We start from the raw sequence: 22,376 nt of genomic DNA on the forward strand, positions 1-22,376 counted from the left end.
TCTCTTGATGCAGTTCAACGTGGCCAGAATATCAGGGAATCAGCAGAGTCAGTTCCTAGTGCATTGTAAGAGAAATTTTTTACTGTATTTCATAGAATCATAGAATTGTTTGGGTTGGAAGAGACCTCAAAGATCATCTAGTTCCAACCCCCCTGCCATGGACAGGGACACCCTCCACTAGACCAGGTTGCCCAAAGCCCCATCCAACTTGGCCTTGAACATTTCCAGGGAGTGGGCATCCGCACCTTCTCTGGCAATTTCCAATAAATTAGACAAAAAATGAAATGCTTACGTTTTAAGGGCAGTTCTCTGCCTTTTTTTTTTATCATAGTAATAGGAAAAATCAGTATTCTGAAAATGGCAAAGCTGAAATTATTATGCCAGAGCTCAAAATTCTGATTTTTTAACTTCAACATACAAAAGCACTGCACATGTGCAGATAAAGAATGTCCCAAAACTTTGTAATATTAAGGCATAAGTCAGCAAATTTGTATTGACACTCGTAAATCATTAATAGTATTTACTTAAGCAATCCTCATCATATCCTGTAATGTAACATGTCTTGTATCTATTTAATACACCAGACAGTTAAGGCACAGAAAGTGAAGGTGACTTCTTTCACCCCACAAAAGCAGGTCAGTGTCACCAGCAAGAATGCAATGCAAGATCCCCAATTCCCACTTCCCAGTTCTATTGACTAAACCACACTGTTGCAGATTATTCATTTGAAATGAATGTAGCTTATGCCATAAATGCAATCTTTACTGAGATAGGCAATAGGATAGAAGTATGTCCTATTGTATGAATGTATTGTATATATGTAGAAATCTAAAAAATAAAAAAAAAATTTAAGGGAATTCTAGAAAGTTAATAGACTAAATGGCATTTCAAAAATCTTCCATCTTCTTTTAAGCCTTGCTAAGGTACCATCTTCTCACATCACTTACAGTAATGAATTCTATAAAGCAGAGGTCCTGACATTACTGTCTGACCTCCCACAGTTGTAAACCCTATTTTTTTGAAAGCTCTTTTTACCTTGGAATGTATTGCAATAAGCCACAAACCCAATCAAAGGAACTACAAACGAATTAATATAAAAATCACCCTAGCATGCATAAAAACAGTATATATTTGTCAAAAGTCATCCTACTAGAAATAACTTCTTGAGTGAAATCAAAATCTGTCTGGTGCTGCTCACTGACAGTTCTAATTTCAGTGAGAATGATTCAAAGCAAAGTGCAGAAGGCTGCATGGAAGTGCTCCACAACACAATACAAAATGAAACTGTGTTATATTTAAAATCTAGTGCTATATTTAGAAACTAAGTTTAATTTTTAAATGGGAGATTAAAAATTAAAATACAGTTTATTAGTATTGCACCTATGTTTTTACCAATTTATTATTTCAATATTAATGCCAGAAACTGACACCATCAACATCAGAAAAATAAAGGAAAACTAGAGACTGCTCCAAAAGAGTTTCTTGGATTTAGCTTCCTGCATATACTTAAAAGTTCTTTGGGAATGCTCCGATGTCTGTACATAATACAGACACAAGCTTTGCTCAAGAGCTATGGTCAGATTCATAAAAATATCCAAATAGATCATCTCTGAAAGACAGCAAACTGAATTCAACAGGTAACCAGCAATTATCAACTCCTTATCGCTGCAAGATGCTCAGACCAACTTCACATACTTTAAGCATCTGAAAAACAAGGTGAACATGGCATGATGTCACGACATGACATGAATTTACAGCCACATGTAGCGGTACTATTTGCACTCTCCTTACACTATCCGCTCTACACTACAGATTCTTCATCATGCATAGGAAACACCTGACTAATTGCACCAGGAAATCTACCCCTTTTATTCCACAACACTGCTTATAGCTGCTTCTTTCAGACTCCCTGGAGTTTTAATTCACAACTTTCTAATGCCCTCCATGGGGAGTATTTCAAGATGACGGATGGAAGCAGGATGAAGGCGAACAAGAAAAACACTGAGCCTCCCACAGCTTGTCTAGTTTCCTCTTTATAATGTAGGCTCCTCAGGACAAAGTTTATGTATAGCAGTGTCACTGCCAGCACTGAGTATATAATCAACGGTTTCACAATACTATTGAATTAGTTACTTCCATACTACGTCTTTTTTCAAATTCGGTGAAAGTCTACCCACTGACAATGTCAATACATTCACACTTCACAGTCATGAAATACTCAAATAAAAACAAATATGCTATCTACATTTGAAACCATCATAAATTAATAAGTTTCTTTTGCTTTCCTAATATGATATTTTAGGAAAAAAGGTAACCTATAAAATATTTCTTTTCTTAAATGCAGCATGGTTAAATCTAAAGCATTCTTTGACTAAAGTGCACTGAAGTATATATACAGAACTGTCCCATATACATAATGATGAAAATTAATATCTGTTTCAATCAATTTGGCCAGGAGGCAGTTTATAGATGTTAAGCAAAAAAGATTTGCTCTGAAAACCAGTTCTCCCAACTTCAGCGAAACAGAGGACATTAAACTATTTCTACAATACTGTACTACTCTTTACAGACATTTCCATGGATCTCATCACCATACCTTATAAACAGTTCACAAAACAAAATGATGAAACCATTTTTTCCAATTGAGGCAATGAAAATGTATTCTCTGTTTTCACAGGTGTAGCCCCAAAGAGGTGGGTACCAGTGGCAGACCTAGGAATGAAGACTGAATCTCCTGGTTGCTAGCCCTGCAACAGCTTTCTGACCCTCCGTAGAAATGGCATTGTGAGGTTACTAAAGTCAAACACATGAACTATCTTCTATCATCAGATGCATCCTAAAGCAAATCAAGTGAGATGAGACATTTCTACTTAAAAGTGTTTCATGTTAGCTGACAATGAATGCAGAAATGTTTTGAGCTTGAACACATTTAAAGTTCCTCTGAGATCAAGTCTCTCTGTAGTCTCAGGGAGAGCGACACCAAAAAGGGTTTCATCCTAAATATTAGAAAAGCAACTCAGGCTGACATGAATGAGCGTCCGGAGATGCCTACTTCTCACCATAAAATCTCTCAATTGTGAAACTATACAGCTAGTTTAGATGAGACACCAAGCTTGACAATAATCATAATCCACCCGTTAAAATAACTTGTGCTAACTCCCTTCTTAGAGGTGGAAGCTGAGATTGGAGCAAGGCAGGCTAGAGTTATCTTTACTCCCTGTATACTTCTGCCATTCTCACAATACAGGGGCAGATAACACAAGTACATCACCATTCTTCTAGCAGTAAAAAGGAAAAGCAGACATTTACGATGTAGAACTATGTCCACACAGTCTTCTGAGGTTACTTAGTCTATATACCACTCTTTTGCTCACATTTGCTAAAATCAGATTACCCTGAACAGTATTCAAAAAGTGATACTGTTTTCCAGGAACAACAATTGTCTGTGTACAGTTTCACAGTTTAAAGGAAGGTTATTTTGTGTCAAAAGCCAACATAAAGTCCTGCTACTTTCCTGAATAGGAACTCTGCAAAATGTAACATAAACAGATAATTAAGCCTGATAAGATACTACAGAGCTACAGAGCATAATTAGGTTTACTGAAATCCTTCAGAACATTTTTTTCTGTCATATTTCTCAAAGATAATATAAAAATAAATATAGTATTAATATGTATAAATAATAAATAATGGATTTTTTTTTTTTTTTTTTTAAATTGGCTTGGTTGGCCCTTGCTATTCAAAGTGGTGTTATTGGGCTAAACTGAGGTTGTTTAAGTGTGAAAAGTAATCTGATTTGGAAGAAAATTAATTTTACACTAGGTTTGAAAACATTAATGCCTTCCTTGAATTCCATTGCTGAAGACCACTGAGGGCTCTGTTGTAACTGTCAGGGGACATAATGAACTTTTTTTTTTCTCATTAGCATCATAACTCCCTTAGAAAGGGCAACAAAGTGCTTTCCTGTGATAGATAGCTCTGATGCCATTTCTAGGAACTACAGATCAAAGGAAAACTCGCTGCTGAAACAGTAATCTACCAGGATATGATGAAGAATAGTAATTGGATTGTGGTTTCTTCGTATTTTCAGACACATTCTAACTAAAACAAATAGCTTAATTTTAAACAATGAAACTGTCTAGGCATGTCCATGGTGTTAGAAAAGGTTATTTAAGGCATTATACACATAATACTCTTAATGCAGATTCTTGTAAAATATAGAAGCTGGAATGGCATTTCACATAATTATAATGTTTCCTAAATGTGATGTCAGAAGTCAAATAGAATGTCTGCAAGCAAAATAGGTTATTTTTTCCCCCATGCAAAGGGAGATAATCTTGAGTTTATATGTACGCATAGTAAGTATACTTTGGAAATGTAAATGTAGTCACTGCATTTGAGAGTACAAAGCCATCGTTTACTGGATCACTAAAATTCAGTCAACATAATGACTCTCAAACAGTAAAATGAGCAATGGGTTAAAGTATGGATTATCACACCAGAGTTTGTAAACGGTGCGTGGACAAATCCAAGCCTCTGTGCTTGCAGGCCTAAATGAAGCTTGCAGGAAGAACAGGGATAGAAGTTTTTAATAAGCCTGTGAAATCTCAAGAGAAGATTTTAAACTGTTTAATGAACCTTTCCAAAAACAATTGATTTAAATTATATTGTTCACCCTTAGACTGAAACGTAGTCTAGGTGGTGGAAGTTTGCTTAATTTAATCCTTTCGTTTAGGTTTGACGGATAGGTTAGTAAACTGTGTACTACTGAGAAGACCATATCCACTTCTCCATCTACCTTTAAATTTGGGATTGGCAAGAGCGCCTCTACAAACCGTGACAGTACACAGTCCCCAGAAGCATATAGCTTGTGTTTTAACGAGCTAAATGCGTATCACAACTTCCCTGATAGTTTGCTACTGACATATCTTGTTCTTTAGTGGTCTTGTATAAGAGAGACATGAAAACAAAGGGACACTAAAAGAAGAGTGGTCTTTACTCAAACAAGTAGTCTCACGGGGTTTATTCGGCCTGTTCATATGGGTAAGGCAAGTCAGATTTGGCTTTAAACGCTCTAACTTAAGCTCGTAAAAGGTACGAAAATGAGAGGCATATGGATGTACTTTTTTTTCTCATCCATGTGGGACAATGGCAAACAGAAAGTAGACTGTCACTTGTTTCAAATAGGCTTTCACTCCCTCATTCTGACAGAAAAAAAGACATCGCCCAACAATGAAGCAGCCGTAGGAGGCAAAGAGGAAAGAAATAGTTGAAAAAAGCTGTATCACCACTTGTAATTTTGTCTTGCAAGTTGATGTCACACAAGAAAAAAAATCCTTCATTTGGTCTCCCACTGTTTTGCTGACCTTTCCCCATTGGTGTTGTAGCAGGAGGCAATATAAAAGTGCTTTTATTCCATACAAATTGCTTGGCTGCTAAACTCTGTGAAATCTGAAAATTACAGTAGTTGCACAATATTTTTCAAGGATCCTCTCTTGGTAATTGCTTCTGACCAGAAAATTAAATATAGAAGAATGAAATTGCAATGAACACAGAAGACACAATTTTGATTTCATTCCCGGTTGCAGAATACTTTTATTGAAATACAGAGTTGCTGAATCTGAGATAAGAATCTGACCAGAGATCCTTAACATTTCTCTTTACACTCTCCAGGTTAAACTTCGTTGTTGTTGTTTTGTTTTGTTTTCTTACTAAGATAATGTCTATATTCAGAAAAAGGATGAAAATTTCACAAATATATTTGCATACTTAATGTTTCTATTTCTGCAAAAGTTACAAGTTAAATATTTTTTTGTCTTTTTTTCTCATCTTTAGAAAACCTTTGCAACTGCTCTGAACTCATGAAATATGGTCAATGGATTGCAGGTATTTCATACGCCATTTCTATCCATTTATTGAATTAAAGGAAAGGGCTAGAAAATGCAAAAGAAACAATTTGTATGCCAATTTTTCTGACAAAGCTGTTGTTACTAATTTTTACAGGTTCTTTGATATTCCTAAACAATGCGTGCCAAGTGAGAACAATACTTGATCTCTTTTGCATCTTTTCCCTTCTCATTCCTGTATATCTTAATTTCCTTTGTCTCTGTATTTTATTAATTTCCATAGGTTTCTTTTATGCAGAATTATTAAAGGTTCTCTTCTCAATGAGTGTTCTCTTCTCAATGAGTTCCAGACTAGCAATCAAGGTTAAATAAACAAAGCACATGTAGAAAACCCAAATCAATTCAAAAATGAAAGAATTGATTTTTTTATTTTAATTTTGCCCATTGATTTTGTTCACAGGAAACAAAATCAATATAGTAGCAGTATACAGACTTTGAAGTTTGATAATATATCTCAGTACAATAAAGAGGTCAAAGCCCCTACTGTATCATAAATTCCTCCACTTGGAACTAATTACCACAAGTGGAAAAAAGTGGCAGACAACCAGTTTTGGAGGAATAAACACAAAGGGTGAGATAATTCAGACATAAATGCATAACAAACATGAGAGAAAAAAATGTTTTTCAGCATTATTGTTCACACAGTTAAAAAACCATATTATGAAGGAAGGTAAGTAATAATATACACTTTAGATACAAACAATTTTCCTCACACAGTTACACCAGCTTTACATCAGAAACTTGAATGGGCTGAAGTTATGCTTTATTCATAAGAAAAAGAGCTTGCTGAAAAAATATTAATACTTAAAATATCCTCTTATGTTGTTCCTTATGATAAAGATGAAGGATATGAATGAATAAATTATTTAGGAGAAAATATTCAGCCTTTCCTTTCTCTGAATCATAAGCTTATATACTATATAGTGTAATATCCAAATATATATATAAAATAAATATAAAATTGATATGTGTGTATATAAAATTGTATTTGGCACTATAGTCTTTGTCTTTACATGATGTATATAGCTTAATAGTGACTGCAGAGTCAGAGGTTTTCCCTACATGTGGTTTTGATACAACTGTACAATCCTTGGCACAATTATTCTGGTCTAGAGTGCTCTGACCAAGCGACTGTTGATTTCCCTATTCGCTATTCATTTAGTGTGTTTTGGTTTCTTCTCTGTATCTCCCTCAATTTCCTTGTAGAGCCATTTTTTCAGCAAAATCTGAAGGACCCAAGACTGCTTCCCCTAATTCTTCTCCTCCTCACTTTGTCTCATGTCCCAGGTAGTACAAAGATTTTCAGATACTAAGACTATATCTGGATTTCCAGAAAATCAGTCCTGAGGTATAAATTTTTTTCTTTGTTTGTCTAGCACATCATCAGGGTTGTTCATTTTTTCACAAATACTTCCTTGATTCAAATACTGAAAATTCAATCTTGTTCACACTCATCTCCCAGTTACTAATTAAAACAATCATCTAATCAAATTTCAGTCCTTTCAAAGATGGAACAAAGCAGAAAACAGTGAGGTTTTTCATCTTATTCATACTCCTAAATTAGATATTCCTCCACTTATGATCATTTCTGCTTACCAAACTTTCCTCACATGCCATTTCTTTTTCTGGTTTGGATTCTTGACTCTGTTCAGTATCTCTCCAAATGCATCCAAATTGTAATTCAAATCTCTTGTTTTCAGGGGTTTTTAAAATGATTTATGATGTTTTTTCTTTCTTTTTTTTTTTTTTTTTAATAGCTTTGCTTTCAAGGTCCACTCAGTTCTGCAGTAACCCTGCCCCCTGGGAATCAATTTCTTAAGATGAGAGTAAAGAGAGTTCATGTATTTTGTGATCCAACATCCCTTAGAGTTGGAGTTTTGTTTCATAAATAATTCACTTACGAGCACATACATTCATTTTACATGATTCCTCAATGTGGCCAGGGTGCTGTGTAGTCTGCACTGTATCCACCTACAAAAAATACAAAAATATATGTCTGCTTACCGGGATGTGAGTAGGGTTTGGCTAAACTAATCCTGCATCACGGATCTTATAAGTGAGCAAAAAGATTCCTCTTTTCTCCCTTAGGTCCAAACATACTCCATAAAATACCTATTTGGCAGTGAAAACAGTTAGAATAGTGTTACATACCGTTCAAGTAAAAGAAGGAATTAAGTGAACTATGTCCAGGAACAGGATGGTTTTAAATCATAGAGAAATTGTAGTGATTTATATTGTTCTTCCTTTTCTTACTTAGTGTAACTGCAGACAGAGTAAAAAATAATATAAATGTTTCAGGTATCAGTGACAAGCATAACTTTTTTCCATTAAGTGATGGGATAAATTACACAGTAAGTTCCTAATAATATCAGATAGTTGAAAGAAGCATAGAATAGCAATGTTATAAGAAAACAAACAAGCAACTTTTCTTCCCCCCCCGCAAAAAAAAAAAAAAAAAAAGCGGGGGTGGGGGGATTGAGCAAGATTTGGAGGGCAACATACAATAACAATTCTGTGAATATGTAAGTTACTGAAAATGCCAAGTATCAACCATTATGCTACAAGGTGGACATAAAGAAAATGGAGAACTAGAGGAAAAGGTGCTTTCTTTGAATCCGTTTGATCAATACATTTACGAAGGAAACAAGACACCAAAGAGATATGCATGTCCACTGATAAACGGGGAAGGTTTCTGTCCAATATATTCTTCAAAAACAGCTCTTAAAATATCACTCCGAAACAGGTCATCCACACAAGAAATTTTAACCCATTGTCTGTTGGTTACATAACATGTTTGGCTGGCATTCACCAGTCAGTCTTTTCAGCTCTTCCGGTACTTTTCTATTATTAATAATTTATATTTATTTTCCATCACTCACTACTAAGTTCTTATTTTCCAACATTTTAATGAATCTCTTCTCCTAATCTATCACACATACGCAAAGTTAAAATGAAATTACACAAGTGTAGGATAGCAATGATGTCGAGCATCTTTACAAAGCAGCTTTGGCTCTATGAACATAATCCATAAAAGACTCCCAAATGTCCTCAAATAAGTAACGTCTGTTCCTCAATCTAAATATGATCTTCTTACAGGAAGCCATCTGGGACAAGCAAGCAAAACATTCTGCTTTGGTTGCAGAAGGAATATATTTACGCCTCAGTAAAAATTCTTCATCATCATCATCAATCCAATTATATGCAAATTTCTTTGTTCAGTTTCCACTATCTTAGCTTGGCTAAAGGGCAAAAATGCTAAACTGGCCAAAAAAGTTTTATGGAAATATCTATCTATCTCGATCGATCTCTCTACCTATCATTTAAGCACATTGAGTACCTCAAAGTTACTAACTTCAACAGTTATTCAAATTTTTATATAAAAAATAAATTTTGCTAACTTTAAGGAGAATGCATTCACCAGAATAGCAGACTTGCCCATTATGCAATCAACGGGGATCAGCTAACATGTATTTTAAATATCTTTCTCCAAGACACAAACACAACTGTGAGCATTGGGTGCAAGCATAAGATATTTCTGAGGTCGAAAAGGTTCATAAATGTAACAGATTTTTTTTATATAATTAGAGATCTCTTCTGTGAGAGATACTCATGCTATTTTTCAGTCAACAAATCAAATCAAAATCAGTGCAAGACAAAAGATTAAAAAAACCCAATTACCTGACGCATACTAAACAAAATGTTGAAACTTTGTATAAAAAATGCAATACATTGTGTCCTCACAAGTTCAAATAATCATGGTGGTCTCAGTGTGCGTGTCTGTATAGCCTGCTGACGCAGTATAAAAAAGGAAAGATGACAGTGCAATTTGCTGTGCCTCTCTACATGGCATCTTTATGAGCAACGAAGTTTGTACCACTTGTCAATCTCAGGCATACACTACACAGGCACAGAGGGCAAACTGATGGAGGAGGACCTCGCACCTGCACTGCAAGTGCTCCGCACCACGGGGCACCCTGAAGACAATGGTGGAAGACAATGCCTCAAAAAGATCAGTGGTGCACTAAACTATGTACAGCAGGGCTCTAAATATAGACTCAAGTCAACTTCACACCCAAAAAACCCCTTCCTGCAGTCTGTGTCATTAATGTAGATGCATCCATACATAATGATTAATGGAAAAAATAGAAAATTATCTTTTCTCCTTCCCTAAATTTATGTAAAATGAGCTGCTGTTTTCCTCACTTTTCTATAGCAGTTGAAGAATCTTGCTAATTTCCAGGAAACTGGTATTACTGTCTTGTTCCTCCTCCCACTGCCTGGCATGACAATGCACATATGCCAAAGAGTTAAATGAAGAAATGAGAGTCACTACCCTAGTTTTCATAAGGAAGATGCTTGCAGTTCTCCACTAGTCCAGTCCATAACACTGAAATACAGGCCTTGAAGTTTCTTATTACATGCTGAGTCCAGTTTCTGTGTATCATAGGCGTAATTTCACGTATTTCCTTGATAGGTTACAATTTTCTTACATGAATATGTCAATAGGAAATCTGTTCCAGAATTTCACTGCTGCAATACATAAAAATTATTGTAATAACACCCCCAAATTTATTCATGGGTATTTATATCTGTTTCTTCTTTTTCCTTAACTTACATATTCATTGCCATTGAGAAGTAAACTTTTAGTATTAGCGATATATATTTGCTATTATGTGCGAATATTTTTCATTACATAAATGAGAAGCCACACTTTATAGATGATCGCAGCCACAGTGTATTGCTACAAACTCAGAATGATTAACTTCCGCAAGCACCTTTTTATCGTTGAATTTTTTGCCACTCATCTCACTTTATTCTTAGCACTAAATCTGTGTCTATAAATACGTTATGATTGCAGTATGTATTATATATTGATCTGATTGATGTGTGATTATTACTAAAAATTTGAGACATTACAAGTTTCTGCAACATTCAACGTGTCTTAAATGGAACTGAAAGGCGTAACATGCTCATTTTTGCCCACTACAGCAAATGCCAGATAAAAATTATATCTCCATAGATTTCCTGTTACATTTCACAAGATGTTTTTAACCTATTTTTAAACTTCTTTTACACACATAACTTCATTTTCACTTTGTGACAGAAATCAAAATGGGATATGTGGAACTATAGGAAGTGTATTGAATATATTTCCTTAGAATATACATGTTGAATAAGGAATACTAATTCTCATATTCTTAAACAAACAAAAGTAAATAAAAATCTTCAATATCTTTACACTGTACCATTTGTACAATATTTGTGAATCATTAAAAGCCATATATAGGGTAAAAAAATAGGCAAATTGAAACTGATGAAAAGTTTATCTGAGTAAGAAATTAATGAGGACTGCTACATTTGATCACAAAGAGATGCATAGATTTTAGTCATTAGAATTTCTGTAACAGATACGGTCTAATTTACTATAAGAAAACATATTAATAATCCTGATGAGGAAAGTTGGAAATAAAAAAAAAAAGTTAAATAAATCAACTTACAAGGGTAATACATCTAGATTTAGTACACAGTTTAACATGACTGTATTGTCATTTAAGCTTACTTAAATTCAATTTGCCATATTCTTAACTACTTTGCATCAACTGGGTCTAGTTTTGCAACTTCATTGTGACTACTGCTGACTCCTGCATGTAAGGTAAAAGGTAAAACAAGTCCATTCAAAACTAAGCTTTCTACTTCATACCAAAATCAGAAAAATAAAGAAATTATCATTTTTAACCCATAATTACAAGCATAAAGTTGATAAAATGCACATGTATCATTCATTATCTTTACAAACTCTCTGGTTTATTGATTTCCTGCTCACACTATGCCTATGAATGAATTTTGAACATTTAGGCATCTGGCAAATCCCACCACTCCCTATTATTAGGATATTAGGATTATGTTCTGTTAATAGTCACATTTTGCAGTAATATGGTGACGTATCGACCACTCTTCACGTTAAGCGCCAGAGGATTGCTGGCTCACAAAGATAGTGGTTAGAGATGGAAAGACTGTGCCCATGACATTGCCCTGAAATAATTCATCCCCACAAACCAAAGAATTTATACCTTAGAATGCAAAAACCCACATATACGTAACCATTTAGCAATCAGTTCTTTCTAAAAAAAAACCCCAAAATGTTGTAAATTAATCATAACCATATACTTTCTACTAGCAGTAGGTAGGAATGAAAACCAAAATATAAAATATCCTGTTTAACTCTCTCATCCACTCTCCCACAAGCACTGTAACAATAAAAATGTTGCATATTTAAGGCTATTTACTACAATGCCTTGCAATTCCCGAAGCACAGAACTGTCTTCATTACAATCCAGATAATGATATTTTTGTTCTATTTTCAGTACATATGCATTGACTTATTTCAGGCAGACAATGTTCAGAAATATAACTTGCTAATAGTTTTTTGAAGGCACAGAGCAGAATAACATAGGATTAATCTACCTAAAAAGTCTCAAAAATGCAAACTTCCATATGGACTTTGCATATTATTTCCATCATACATTTATTAAAACTCTGTCACCGTACCCTACTGAACTAATGCGTGAATACAATCTTTTAAGCAGCACTGTAACAGTAAGAATGTTACCTATTTATTTATTACAATGTTAAGCCAGCAACACTCTGGATTTTCTTTAAAACTCAGTAATACTGCCATGTCAAGAAAAAAATAAAAAGGCTCACAGAAAAACAGAACAGCCAGTACTGATATCCTCAGATGCCTCTGCTGCTGCAAACCTCACACTGAGAGGTCTGTGCTGCTCTTTAAAAAGCTTACAGAACATAGCTTGATCTTGGTGTAGGTAATGCTACTAATAGTTTAATGCATCGTTAAGAAACCAAGGCATGAAAAGCCTGGCCCACGTTTTGTTGTTGTTGCTGCTTGTTTTCTTTTTTTCCTTTTTTTAGGAGTACAGGAACATACTGGAAGGAAAATACTGGTATAATTCTTTTTCTAAACTGATGAAGTTTCATTTCACAACTAGTAAGATATTTTTACATCACCTCATACCTCCAGAGGGTTGAATTTTTTTTTTTTTCAATTTCTAGACTAAACATACAGTGTTATATTAATTGCTATTACATCAACATTGTTCTTTATTAATTTTTGCTGGTATTTATTCCAGATATTTATGAAGAGCAATAAAATCTCCTCTCACCACTTACTTACTTTCTTAAGGCTCTGAAGTACGTGTAGCAGTGGCTTAAAAGCAGATGGCAGGAATAGTTACCACCCTCATCCATCTGCTCCACCCTTCTGATGGGCATTGAAGCCTTCAGGGCAGGGTTATATGATATGCCTATGAATGAGCTCATGTACTATTGCAGTCTTCAGCTGGGTGGTATTAAAGTAAAAGAATTCCAGTTTTGGTTTACCCTAATATACCAGGCAGTGGTTCACAAAGTAATTCAAAGGAGGTTCAAGTATTCACGCCTTGAGGATAGTAACAGCTTCTGCCATCCAATTTTAGCCTGCCACAGCATGTCTTTCAGCCTTAAGTCTGAATAAGCAAAGCCCTTTTAGTCATCTCTTCCACAGCTAAGTCTATATTCCATGGTTATTAAACAGCTCTTTCAGAATCTCTAAATATAAGCTTAATTCTTCCTGAAAATTTTTGACCAGAATAATATAATGATTTTTCAGATGAAGTCTCATGAATGACTACTCAAATGACACGAATGTCTGTTTCTCTGACAGCAGCACGCAACCTGATGCAGCCTTATGTTGCAGAAGCAAATTTGCCTGTGCCACACTGGTGTTCATAACTCCGCCTAATTCATTACATTCTCCTTTTTTTCCACTGCTTCCATCTGATGATTTCCTGAATCTGAATTTACAACTGAATTTACAACTTATAGTCTTGTTCTTGCTATTGTATTTTGAGTTGTTAAGTTTTAATTTTTTAAAAAGTTTTCTAGTCCTTCATCTAGTACAGTTTAATCCTCACCCAAACTCATGATGTTTATCATATTTGCTTCATAATCAAGTTTCACTATTACATTTGCACAAAGATTTAAATATAAAGCAAAACCAGTCTTAAGACCGATGCTTGACTTCAGTGAGTAATTTTCCCTCTATTTATAATGCTTTCCTTTGCAACAACACCTATTATCATCTCATTTTAGTGAATTTCTTACTTATTTTGTAATTCCTCTAGTAATCCTCATCTTCCTCAGGTGTACAAATAATTTCCCAGGTGGCACAGTATCAACTACTTGCTGAAGTCCGAAGAGAGATATTACTAAATTTTCTTTATCTAGGAAATTGGTTATCTTTTCAAAGGAATGTATCAGATTAGTTTGTATGAACCCCTTTCAGTAAAGCCATTTTCAATTTCCATTTTATCCCATCTTCCTTCTTCCTTTATGCCAGCAACTCAATTTTTTCATATAAATTCTGCTCTACTGTTTGACAAAAAATGAGGTCACACTTTTAGACCTCTATCCCTTCTTTTCCATCTTCCCCACTACTTAAACATAAATACTGTATTTGCTATTCTCCAACAAAAACCCCACCATTTTTGCCCTAACAACAGATTTATTTACAAGATGACTTGGGATGCTTTGTTCTATATCACCCAGAATTCTGTGATGACGTCTACCTGTTCCTCCTTCACTTACATACATCAGACTTCTAGTTTTGCTTTTATCTCAGCCACTTCCAGCTTTTGCCTCCCATGTACAACTTTATCACCTTTGTTTAAAACTAAGGCAGTTTTAATTTCATTTCTGCGTCACATCTGTATTATCTTTCACCTCTAAGTGTAATAATTGTCCTGCTCCTCTCTTGCTCTCATTTTGTTAATATAGCTTAATAAAGTTTTCTTTTAATCATCCCTTTAATGTTTATCTCAGTTGACATTTGTCATCCCTTTATCCCTATACTGACCACACCCCTATAATGTACCTCTCTGATTATCTGACTTCCCTTCTCCTCCCTTTTCTCATTACTTATAATTTTCCTGATCATGTAATTTATTTAAAAAAACCAAATCCTCTCATGCCTGTACACAGAATACCTGTACATCTGAGCCTCTGAGAAGGTATTCGAGATATTGTACCTCATAAACATAGGTATGAAAGTATTTCATAGAATCATAGAATGGTTTAGGTTGGAGGGTACCTCAAAGCTCATCTAGTTCCAACCCCCCTGCTGCGGGCAGGGACACCCTCCACTAGACCACATTGCCCAAAGCCTCATCCAACCTGGTCTTAAACACTTCCAGGGAGGGGGCATCCACAACCTCTCTGGGCAACCTCTTCCAGTACCTCACCACTCTAACAGTAAAGAATTTCTTTCTAACATCTAATCTAAATCGACCCTCCTTCAGCTTAAACCCATTACCCCTTGTCCTGTCACTACACTCCCTGATAAACAGTGCCTCACCACCTTTCCTGTAGGCCCCTTCAGGTACTGGTAAGCCACAATTAGATCTCCCTTGAGCCTTCTTTTCTCCAGGCTGAACAACCCCAACTCTCTCAGCCTGTCCTCAGAGGAGAGGTGCTCCAGCCCTCTGATCAGCTTCGTGGCCCTCCTCTGGACTCGCTCCAACAGCACAATGTCTCTCCTGTACTGGGGCCCCCAGAGCTGGACGCAGTACTCCAGGTGGGGTCTCACCAGAGGGGAGTAGAGGGGCAGGATCATCTCCCTTGACCTGCTGGTCACACCTCTTTTGATGCAGCCCAGGACACGGTTGGCTTTCTGGGCTGCAAGCGCACACTGCCGGCTCATTTCTATGCCACCTTCCCCAACTTCCTCCTACCTGTCAGTGGCACTGCAATCATTGTCTATGCCTACTACTGAAGGCCAATGAAGAGAATAAACCTTATAGATTGAATAGGGAATCTACTTTTCCAAATCCCAGAATTAATCTGCCTAAAGGCAAAATGTCCACGTTCTCTGTTAGTGATCCATTGTCACATCACACACAGTATTACACTTGTTTATAATTTCTCCAGCCATCATATAGTACTGACCAAGACAGAAAGAAAATAAAGATTGGCAAAACTTCAGTGTCTAATGTATGCAAAAACTGAGGTGAATGACAAATATGTAATTTTTTTTAATGCAATTTTATTTTTTAAAGCCATTAATAACTGTTTTAAAGGGGATTTTTTAAATCATTGCCTAATTTATAATCTGCACGTAATGGTATCTGTCAGTTAAATTTGTTACTTACGAAGGTCTTCATTTGCACATATAAGGCCAAAGAGGACTTCTACAGAAATGTTTTTGAGAGACAGAAGCATTATTCATGAAATTAAATGCTTTACAGATATATTTAAAACAGACTGCTATGATGTGGCAGAAATAGAAAGCTGATACATTTATTGCTTTCTTTGCAATGTGAAGTATTACTCTTCATCTCCTGGGCACAACAGACTTGACAGGAATGTTTTACGCTTGGCCCTTTGGAGACACCGGGCCAGTAATCCCTGTTCAATATACACCCTCCTACTACACCTGGCATGTGACAGACGTCAGGGGCTTCTCCTCACCCCCACCCCACGCCTGCCCTTGCTTCAGCAGGGCAAGCAAGAGATTGACTAGAGAGGAGAATAAATGCAATACTGCTGCGTGGAGCACGGACTCTGTCAGAGCAGCAGGAGACCCGTTCCCGGGTGGATAAAATTCCAGCCGTCAGGCAGCAGAGGATTATGCCAAAGGCACGGCAGGGCTCTCAAGGTAGAGCCTCACAGAGCGGCCAAAACTAAAAGTTATGGAAAGAGGTGAGAGGAAAGGGGAAAGATGGAGGGGAGGGGGGGGGGACGACGACTTTAACTATTTAATACAGGATGCTTAGGCATGAAATGGCTAGGACAGACCCACCAGCCTTTATATCAAATTCCAAAATACAATTAGGTATCACTGTCACCCTAGAAAACTCACTGATCATGGCAATACCCCTCCTTGTAGGGATGTTGTAGTAAAAAAGAAAAAACAAGTAAGCAAGATCACTTAGAAAATATGTCAGAAGACAAAGGTAAGCATTGCTACCAGTCTATCACCAATTTGCAAAGAAATGTCTACGCAGGGACAGGCTGTATCTTTTAGATGGGCATAGGTTGAATCCACTATTTGAACAGATCACAGAAAGCATGGATGTAAAATACAGATTCATAAAACAACATTATTCAAAGATGAGTGTTGTTCAGTAGACAGAAACTGAAATTAGGTTTCCTGAATCCCTCTTTAGTGTACCTCCAAGTTGTAGTCAAAAGGTTTGTAAATTCTTGGTTACTCCATACATTCATCTAAATACTCACTTAAGCTACATTACAGAAGCATCATAATGATGAGCTGTTTGTAAAGAATACAATGATCCTTACATACTATGTTATATGTATGCAAAATACTATGGAAATTATTATACTGACAGTGTAAACTTGTTTCTATCATCAACTCTTCACTTTTTCTTAAAATTAAGTTCAAAACAAGAGGGAGTTTTATATGTATGTCTTTCCTCTCAAAGGAACCATAAATTCCATGCTTCTAAGTAAGTTGCAACTTTTGAAGTCCTTTATCAATGAGCAGTATGGTGTTTCCTAACAAATAAGAGCTTATTTCATAGTCTGTCTTGTGAGCACAGCGTGGTAGATTGGTTTAATTAAAGTCTGCAAATTATCATAAGGATTTTACATTCTGCAAATAATTGCTTTTTCTTCTCAATTCACTTTTTGTTAATGGAAACAGAGAAAGTTGTTTTTATCTTTAATATGTGATATAGAATAAGGAAAAAAAAAAAGAAAGAAAAATGAGCAGTTAATGAAGTGACCTTTAATTTCTTGGCCATCCTTTTACAATACACCTAAAATGACCAAAGTTAAGCTAGATTTGACAGTAGTTATATATGTGAAATTATGTCATGTGTCCAAAGCAGACTATCGTACTAACAGTACACATCTCAAAGTAGCTCAAGAGTAGAACACAATCAAAGTTGCATTCAAATATTTGTGAGATCAGTTGAATTACTTCACGTTAGATTGCAGTCTGGTGATCCAAACATAGCATATTTTACATGCTTACAGCTATTAGATGGCCACTAATCCTTTTGCTCATAAATTCCTCACCACAAATTAATTTATGTACAGAACTGGTACATGGGAATATGGAATTAACACTATATGCTGTTTTGGTTTAGGGTTTTGGCTTGGGGTTTTTCTTTTTTTCTTTTTTTTCCCTTTTTGATCAAAAATTAAAAGCACCTTTTTCCAGTGAAATAACCAAATGCTTATTTTAGGACCCAAGATCAGTCTTTAGTGTGTTTCCACTTCTTTCCTATTAAATTATGTCTCATATGCAATGTGTGCATACCATGAAAAGACTTTCTCTATTAAGGTGACAGAAGCATAGTCCAGTTTATTTTTACACAGCTGCCAGCACATTACCAGTTGTAGTACTCAGTAGTAAGACAGGTTAGAACTGCTACCCATATCTTACAGGGAGGGGCAAACAAGAAAAAAAGGTTTTCTGAATAAGTTTCTGGAGACACATGTGCACCCATGAAACTATGATTAGCCTGGCTGCCAAGCAGAATGCACCAGCCAAGGTTGATAGGTGACAATTCTAGATATTTATTTGTGAGGGTTTCTATTTCAAATAGAAGGATGCCTCAGAAATTAATAACAGGTGCGTACTTCATGTATATTATAATTGGTTTTCTGCATCACAGTATAACATTTTACAAATGAAAGGCTTCCCTCTCTCTCTTCAAATAAGAAGAGTACTGAGCTGATTTCATCTTAAAATTTGCATAACCTTTTCCCTGATACCTTTTCAGTAGTTATTTATCCTAATTTGAGTCCTTCTTTGGTAATCACGATGCCCACAAACAGAAAAGTTTGTAGAGAAATTTCTAAATTATTTTGAAAGACATCTTTCTGTAGTTAGCTATCACACACTGGTGTACTGAAAAGCTGAAAAATAGCCAGCATGTGTTAAAAGAAAAAAAGGGAAAGTCCAACTATCATTTTTTTTTCCCCATTCTTCTATCTGCAAATGACATGGAAATACCAGCTCTGTAAACTAGACAGAAACTTGCTAGAAATACACAGCAACCACTCAGTCATTGTGAAGTTATTCCAGGACTCTCAATATTTCCACTTAGGAGGTGACAATTTATTCTTTTTCCTCTGCAAGAAGTACAGCAGCAGAACCATACTTAAAATCCCCTTTTCACAAAATATTTGGAAAAATTTTGTAACTACTGAGAAGAGTTAGAAGCAGCAACTTTAACAGTTTTTCAGTTACTAGTTTCTTCATTATTTTCAAAGCTGTGAGATTATTTAGCTTCTTCAGGAAAATGAGAGACCTTTGGAGTCTGCCTTTTTCTTAAAGCCTTCATGTCAGGTATCAGGGGGGAAAAAAAAATAGTGGTTACTCTCCAACTTCTGGCTTTCCTAGAAACAAACAAACACATGAAAGAAACCCTGCTTTGCAGGAAGGTGAATACTTAAGCCCTCTCTGTATATGAGGCGGGAACTTGAGAAATCCAAGGCTGTATGACAGGTTTTAGTGTAATAGAGTAGCTAAGCTCTTTTTTGGAGCAGACCTCCAAATAAGACTGACTCATCATGGAACATGAGGAAAACGGCAGCAAGAGGAACCCTGACATCTCCTTGTCAGTACCTGCACAGACGATGGGTACCACACCGGGGTAGCTTTGTGGATAGCGGGGTCTGCTCTCCACAGAACTTTATAAACATCAGTAAAGTCCTTCCACATACTATTTCTCTTTTGCGTTAAATGTGAAGGGAACACACACTAGCACCGAGTCTGGTGCCACATCAAAATGGAGCAGGAGAGAAGTATACACTGGACATACACCGCACTGCTACTGGGATGAACAGGAATCTCATCGTGAGCAATTATATCTGCTCAAGTAGGAAGAGCCATGTTCAATAAACTCTTCTCCCTCTCCTCCTTTTAAGGTCAGTCTTTATAAAAAATGTCTTTGTGGATGCTTGTTAACATTCAAGAAGATTAAAACAAGCAGGCCAGGTCACCTTCCTGATTCTTGATGCACAGAAGCGCAGCAGGAATCCATGAAACTGAGAGGGAGTAAAGTAAAAGTCACTTAAATAAGCCTTATTTCAATTTTCCATGCTACTTTTTATGTCTGCTGATATCAGGCAGGAGACAACTGCATTCTTTGTAACAGTGGCCAAGTCCTGGAGAAAAGACATGCAGTCACACATGGAACATGGTTACAAAATATATTTAAAAAAAAAATAAATCCATGGCATACATTAGAGAGTTTCAATCATGTAAATAAGTTGTAAGGAGTTATTACTACCATACTAAAAAGATGGAAGTCATGTTAAAAGTCTGCCACAGCTATCTCATTTTGTAACAGTTTGTTTTAAAATAAATAATGTTTAAAAACCCTGATCTGACAAAAATATTCTCCTGATTTTAATCCTAAAATATAATTTGAGTTACTAAAATGAATTTGAACACAAAATATTCTAATTGCTGAGCAACAATGTAATTCTGAAGAATATAATACTTTATTTCAGTCTCATCTTACCAGATTTTACTTAGGTTCTCACTATGTAACCATGTTTCATGAAAGTCTGTTATGATTAAAAACTGTTTAGAGATAACAATTAAACCAGAAGAATTATGCTCCTCGCAGTGTGTTTTACATTTACTAAGCCAGTGTTCTCCCTTAGGCTTTTAAGGAGAGAGGAGGGAAGAAAAAAAAAAGAAACTAAAAAGGTGGTGCATCTTCAATGACTGCAGAGATTTTAGATATACTTGATTTACTCAATTTGTTTTAAGCTGAAGAGTGAAAAGGAATCTTTGACAAAACTGTCGTCTTTAAAATATGGTTATATTTCATTTTCCCCTTTCTGCACTATTTAGATTGCCTGGAACTGAAATACTTCCAACAGCCACTGTGTCCAATTTTTCAGAGCTGTCACTTCCTAGCAAATCTGCTTAAGCAAAATACTTACACTGTTAGAAAAAAAGAGCAAACATATAATATAAAATGCTTTCTATGCTCCCTTGCAGGACAACTGGTATTCAAGCACACAAGCCAGCAAGAACATGCAAAAATCTGGAAGTTGAGTTCTATAGACTCTTTTAAATCCATAAACCTGGCATTCCCATGATTAGTTTCCAAAGATGCCTAGAATCAGCTCACTTTTTTTGACTTAGCTGATTTTTTCTGCACAATAATTATAATCAACACAATACAATCAAACAATAATCAAAATGCTCTTTTCAAAGAAACCACTCCAGGTCATTAAAACTAAAAAGAACACTTCACCTGAAGGACAGTAAAACAGAAGATGATAATTTTTAACCCTCTCTAGTCCACATGCTCTCTTGGTAAGCATTTGATGCCCTGCAAGGTAACACAAAACTGCTACAGCTTTACGCTTATGTGCCTTTAGCCTACAGTATAAAGTAAGAACAGACATTACATGAAATGTAAACAAACCCCATACGCTGAAACGAACTACACTGACAAAAGTCAAGATCTTTACCTAGGATATAGATTATACTTCACAGAAAGGAAAAAAAAAAAAAAAAGTAGTATAAAATACAATGTTCAAGAGTGAATTTTAAATTCTGGATGTCAAGAATTTTTACAGATGACAGAATGGTTTTGGTTGTTACAGGTCAATAAGTGTTCTTTTTTATTTCCTGATTTTTTTCTAAGATTTTCTGATTTTATTAATTTAATTTCTGCATGATTATATAAAAATCTTATTAACCTTTAAAGTTTACACATGAGGAATTATGTAAGACTACAGTTACTTCTACTGCTTTAGAAACCCTGTCATGTTACAGGAAAGTCAGTGCTTCTCAATGTGTACAATTCAAATCCCAATACTCTGATGGCCTGTTAACACCAACTATGTCACCCTTTAACACCACAGAATCAATACACTGGAATGTCATGGTACCCTGATGGGCCACAAAGCCTCTGTATATATTTATTAGACAAAGATTTTATATTACTTCAGAGAAGAAATGTGTCAAGTTAAAATCAATTTCAACTTTCTTACGAAGAAAGAAATAGGCCTAGGTAAATAAAAGACTTTTTTTCAAGTTTCATTCAGTCAAATATAGGAACTAAACAAAGAAGGTCAAAGTCATTTAGATATCCTCTTCTGGAAAAGGACACTTGCATGTGCACACCTCAATTTCAAGCTTTTTTATTTTTCGGGGTAGGTTTTTTTGTTGGGTTTGGGGTTTTTTGTGGGTTTTTTGGCAGCTCTTTCCTACCCAGATCATCACCCACTCAGGCCTTGCTGAGATCTCCTTCTCAGGAAAGGAAAAGAAAAATACACAAATAACCTAATATAAATATTCCAGTATAATCAAACAATAACATCCCAAAGCCTAGGTACAAAAACCTCTTCTAAAGGTTACTTCATTTTCTCACAAGATTATTTAGTATTGGGAGCACTAAAAAGAAGACCAGACAATTT

The 22,376-nt window shown here is 35.7% G+C and overlaps 1 protein-coding gene across 12 annotated transcripts in view; it reads right to left on the bottom strand.

Moving 5' to 3' along the window:
• PCDH7 (protocadherin 7) overlaps positions 1 to 22,376 on the bottom strand; it is a 286,621-nt gene that overhangs the window by 222,549 nt on the left and 41,696 nt on the right. For 5 of the 12 annotated variants that reach the window (XM_075752350.1, XM_075752349.1, XM_075752346.1 and 2 more), the window contains exon 2: positions 7,818 to 7,877. The exons of 6 other annotated variants lie outside the window; for them this stretch is intronic. In XM_075752350.1, the coding sequence (XP_075608465.1) occupies positions 7,818 to 7,877 (60 nt within the window). Of the gene's footprint in view, positions 1 to 5,564; positions 7,878 to 10,109; positions 10,184 to 22,376 lie in introns of those variants that run through there. One more of the 12 variants, XM_075752356.1, reaches the window with a different exon arrangement.

Source organism: Balearica regulorum, chromosome 4, assembly GCF_011004875.1.
Source record: "Balearica regulorum gibbericeps isolate bBalReg1 chromosome 4, bBalReg1.pri, whole genome shotgun sequence".
Taxonomy (NCBI): Eukaryota; Metazoa; Chordata; class Aves; order Gruiformes; family Gruidae; genus Balearica; species Balearica regulorum.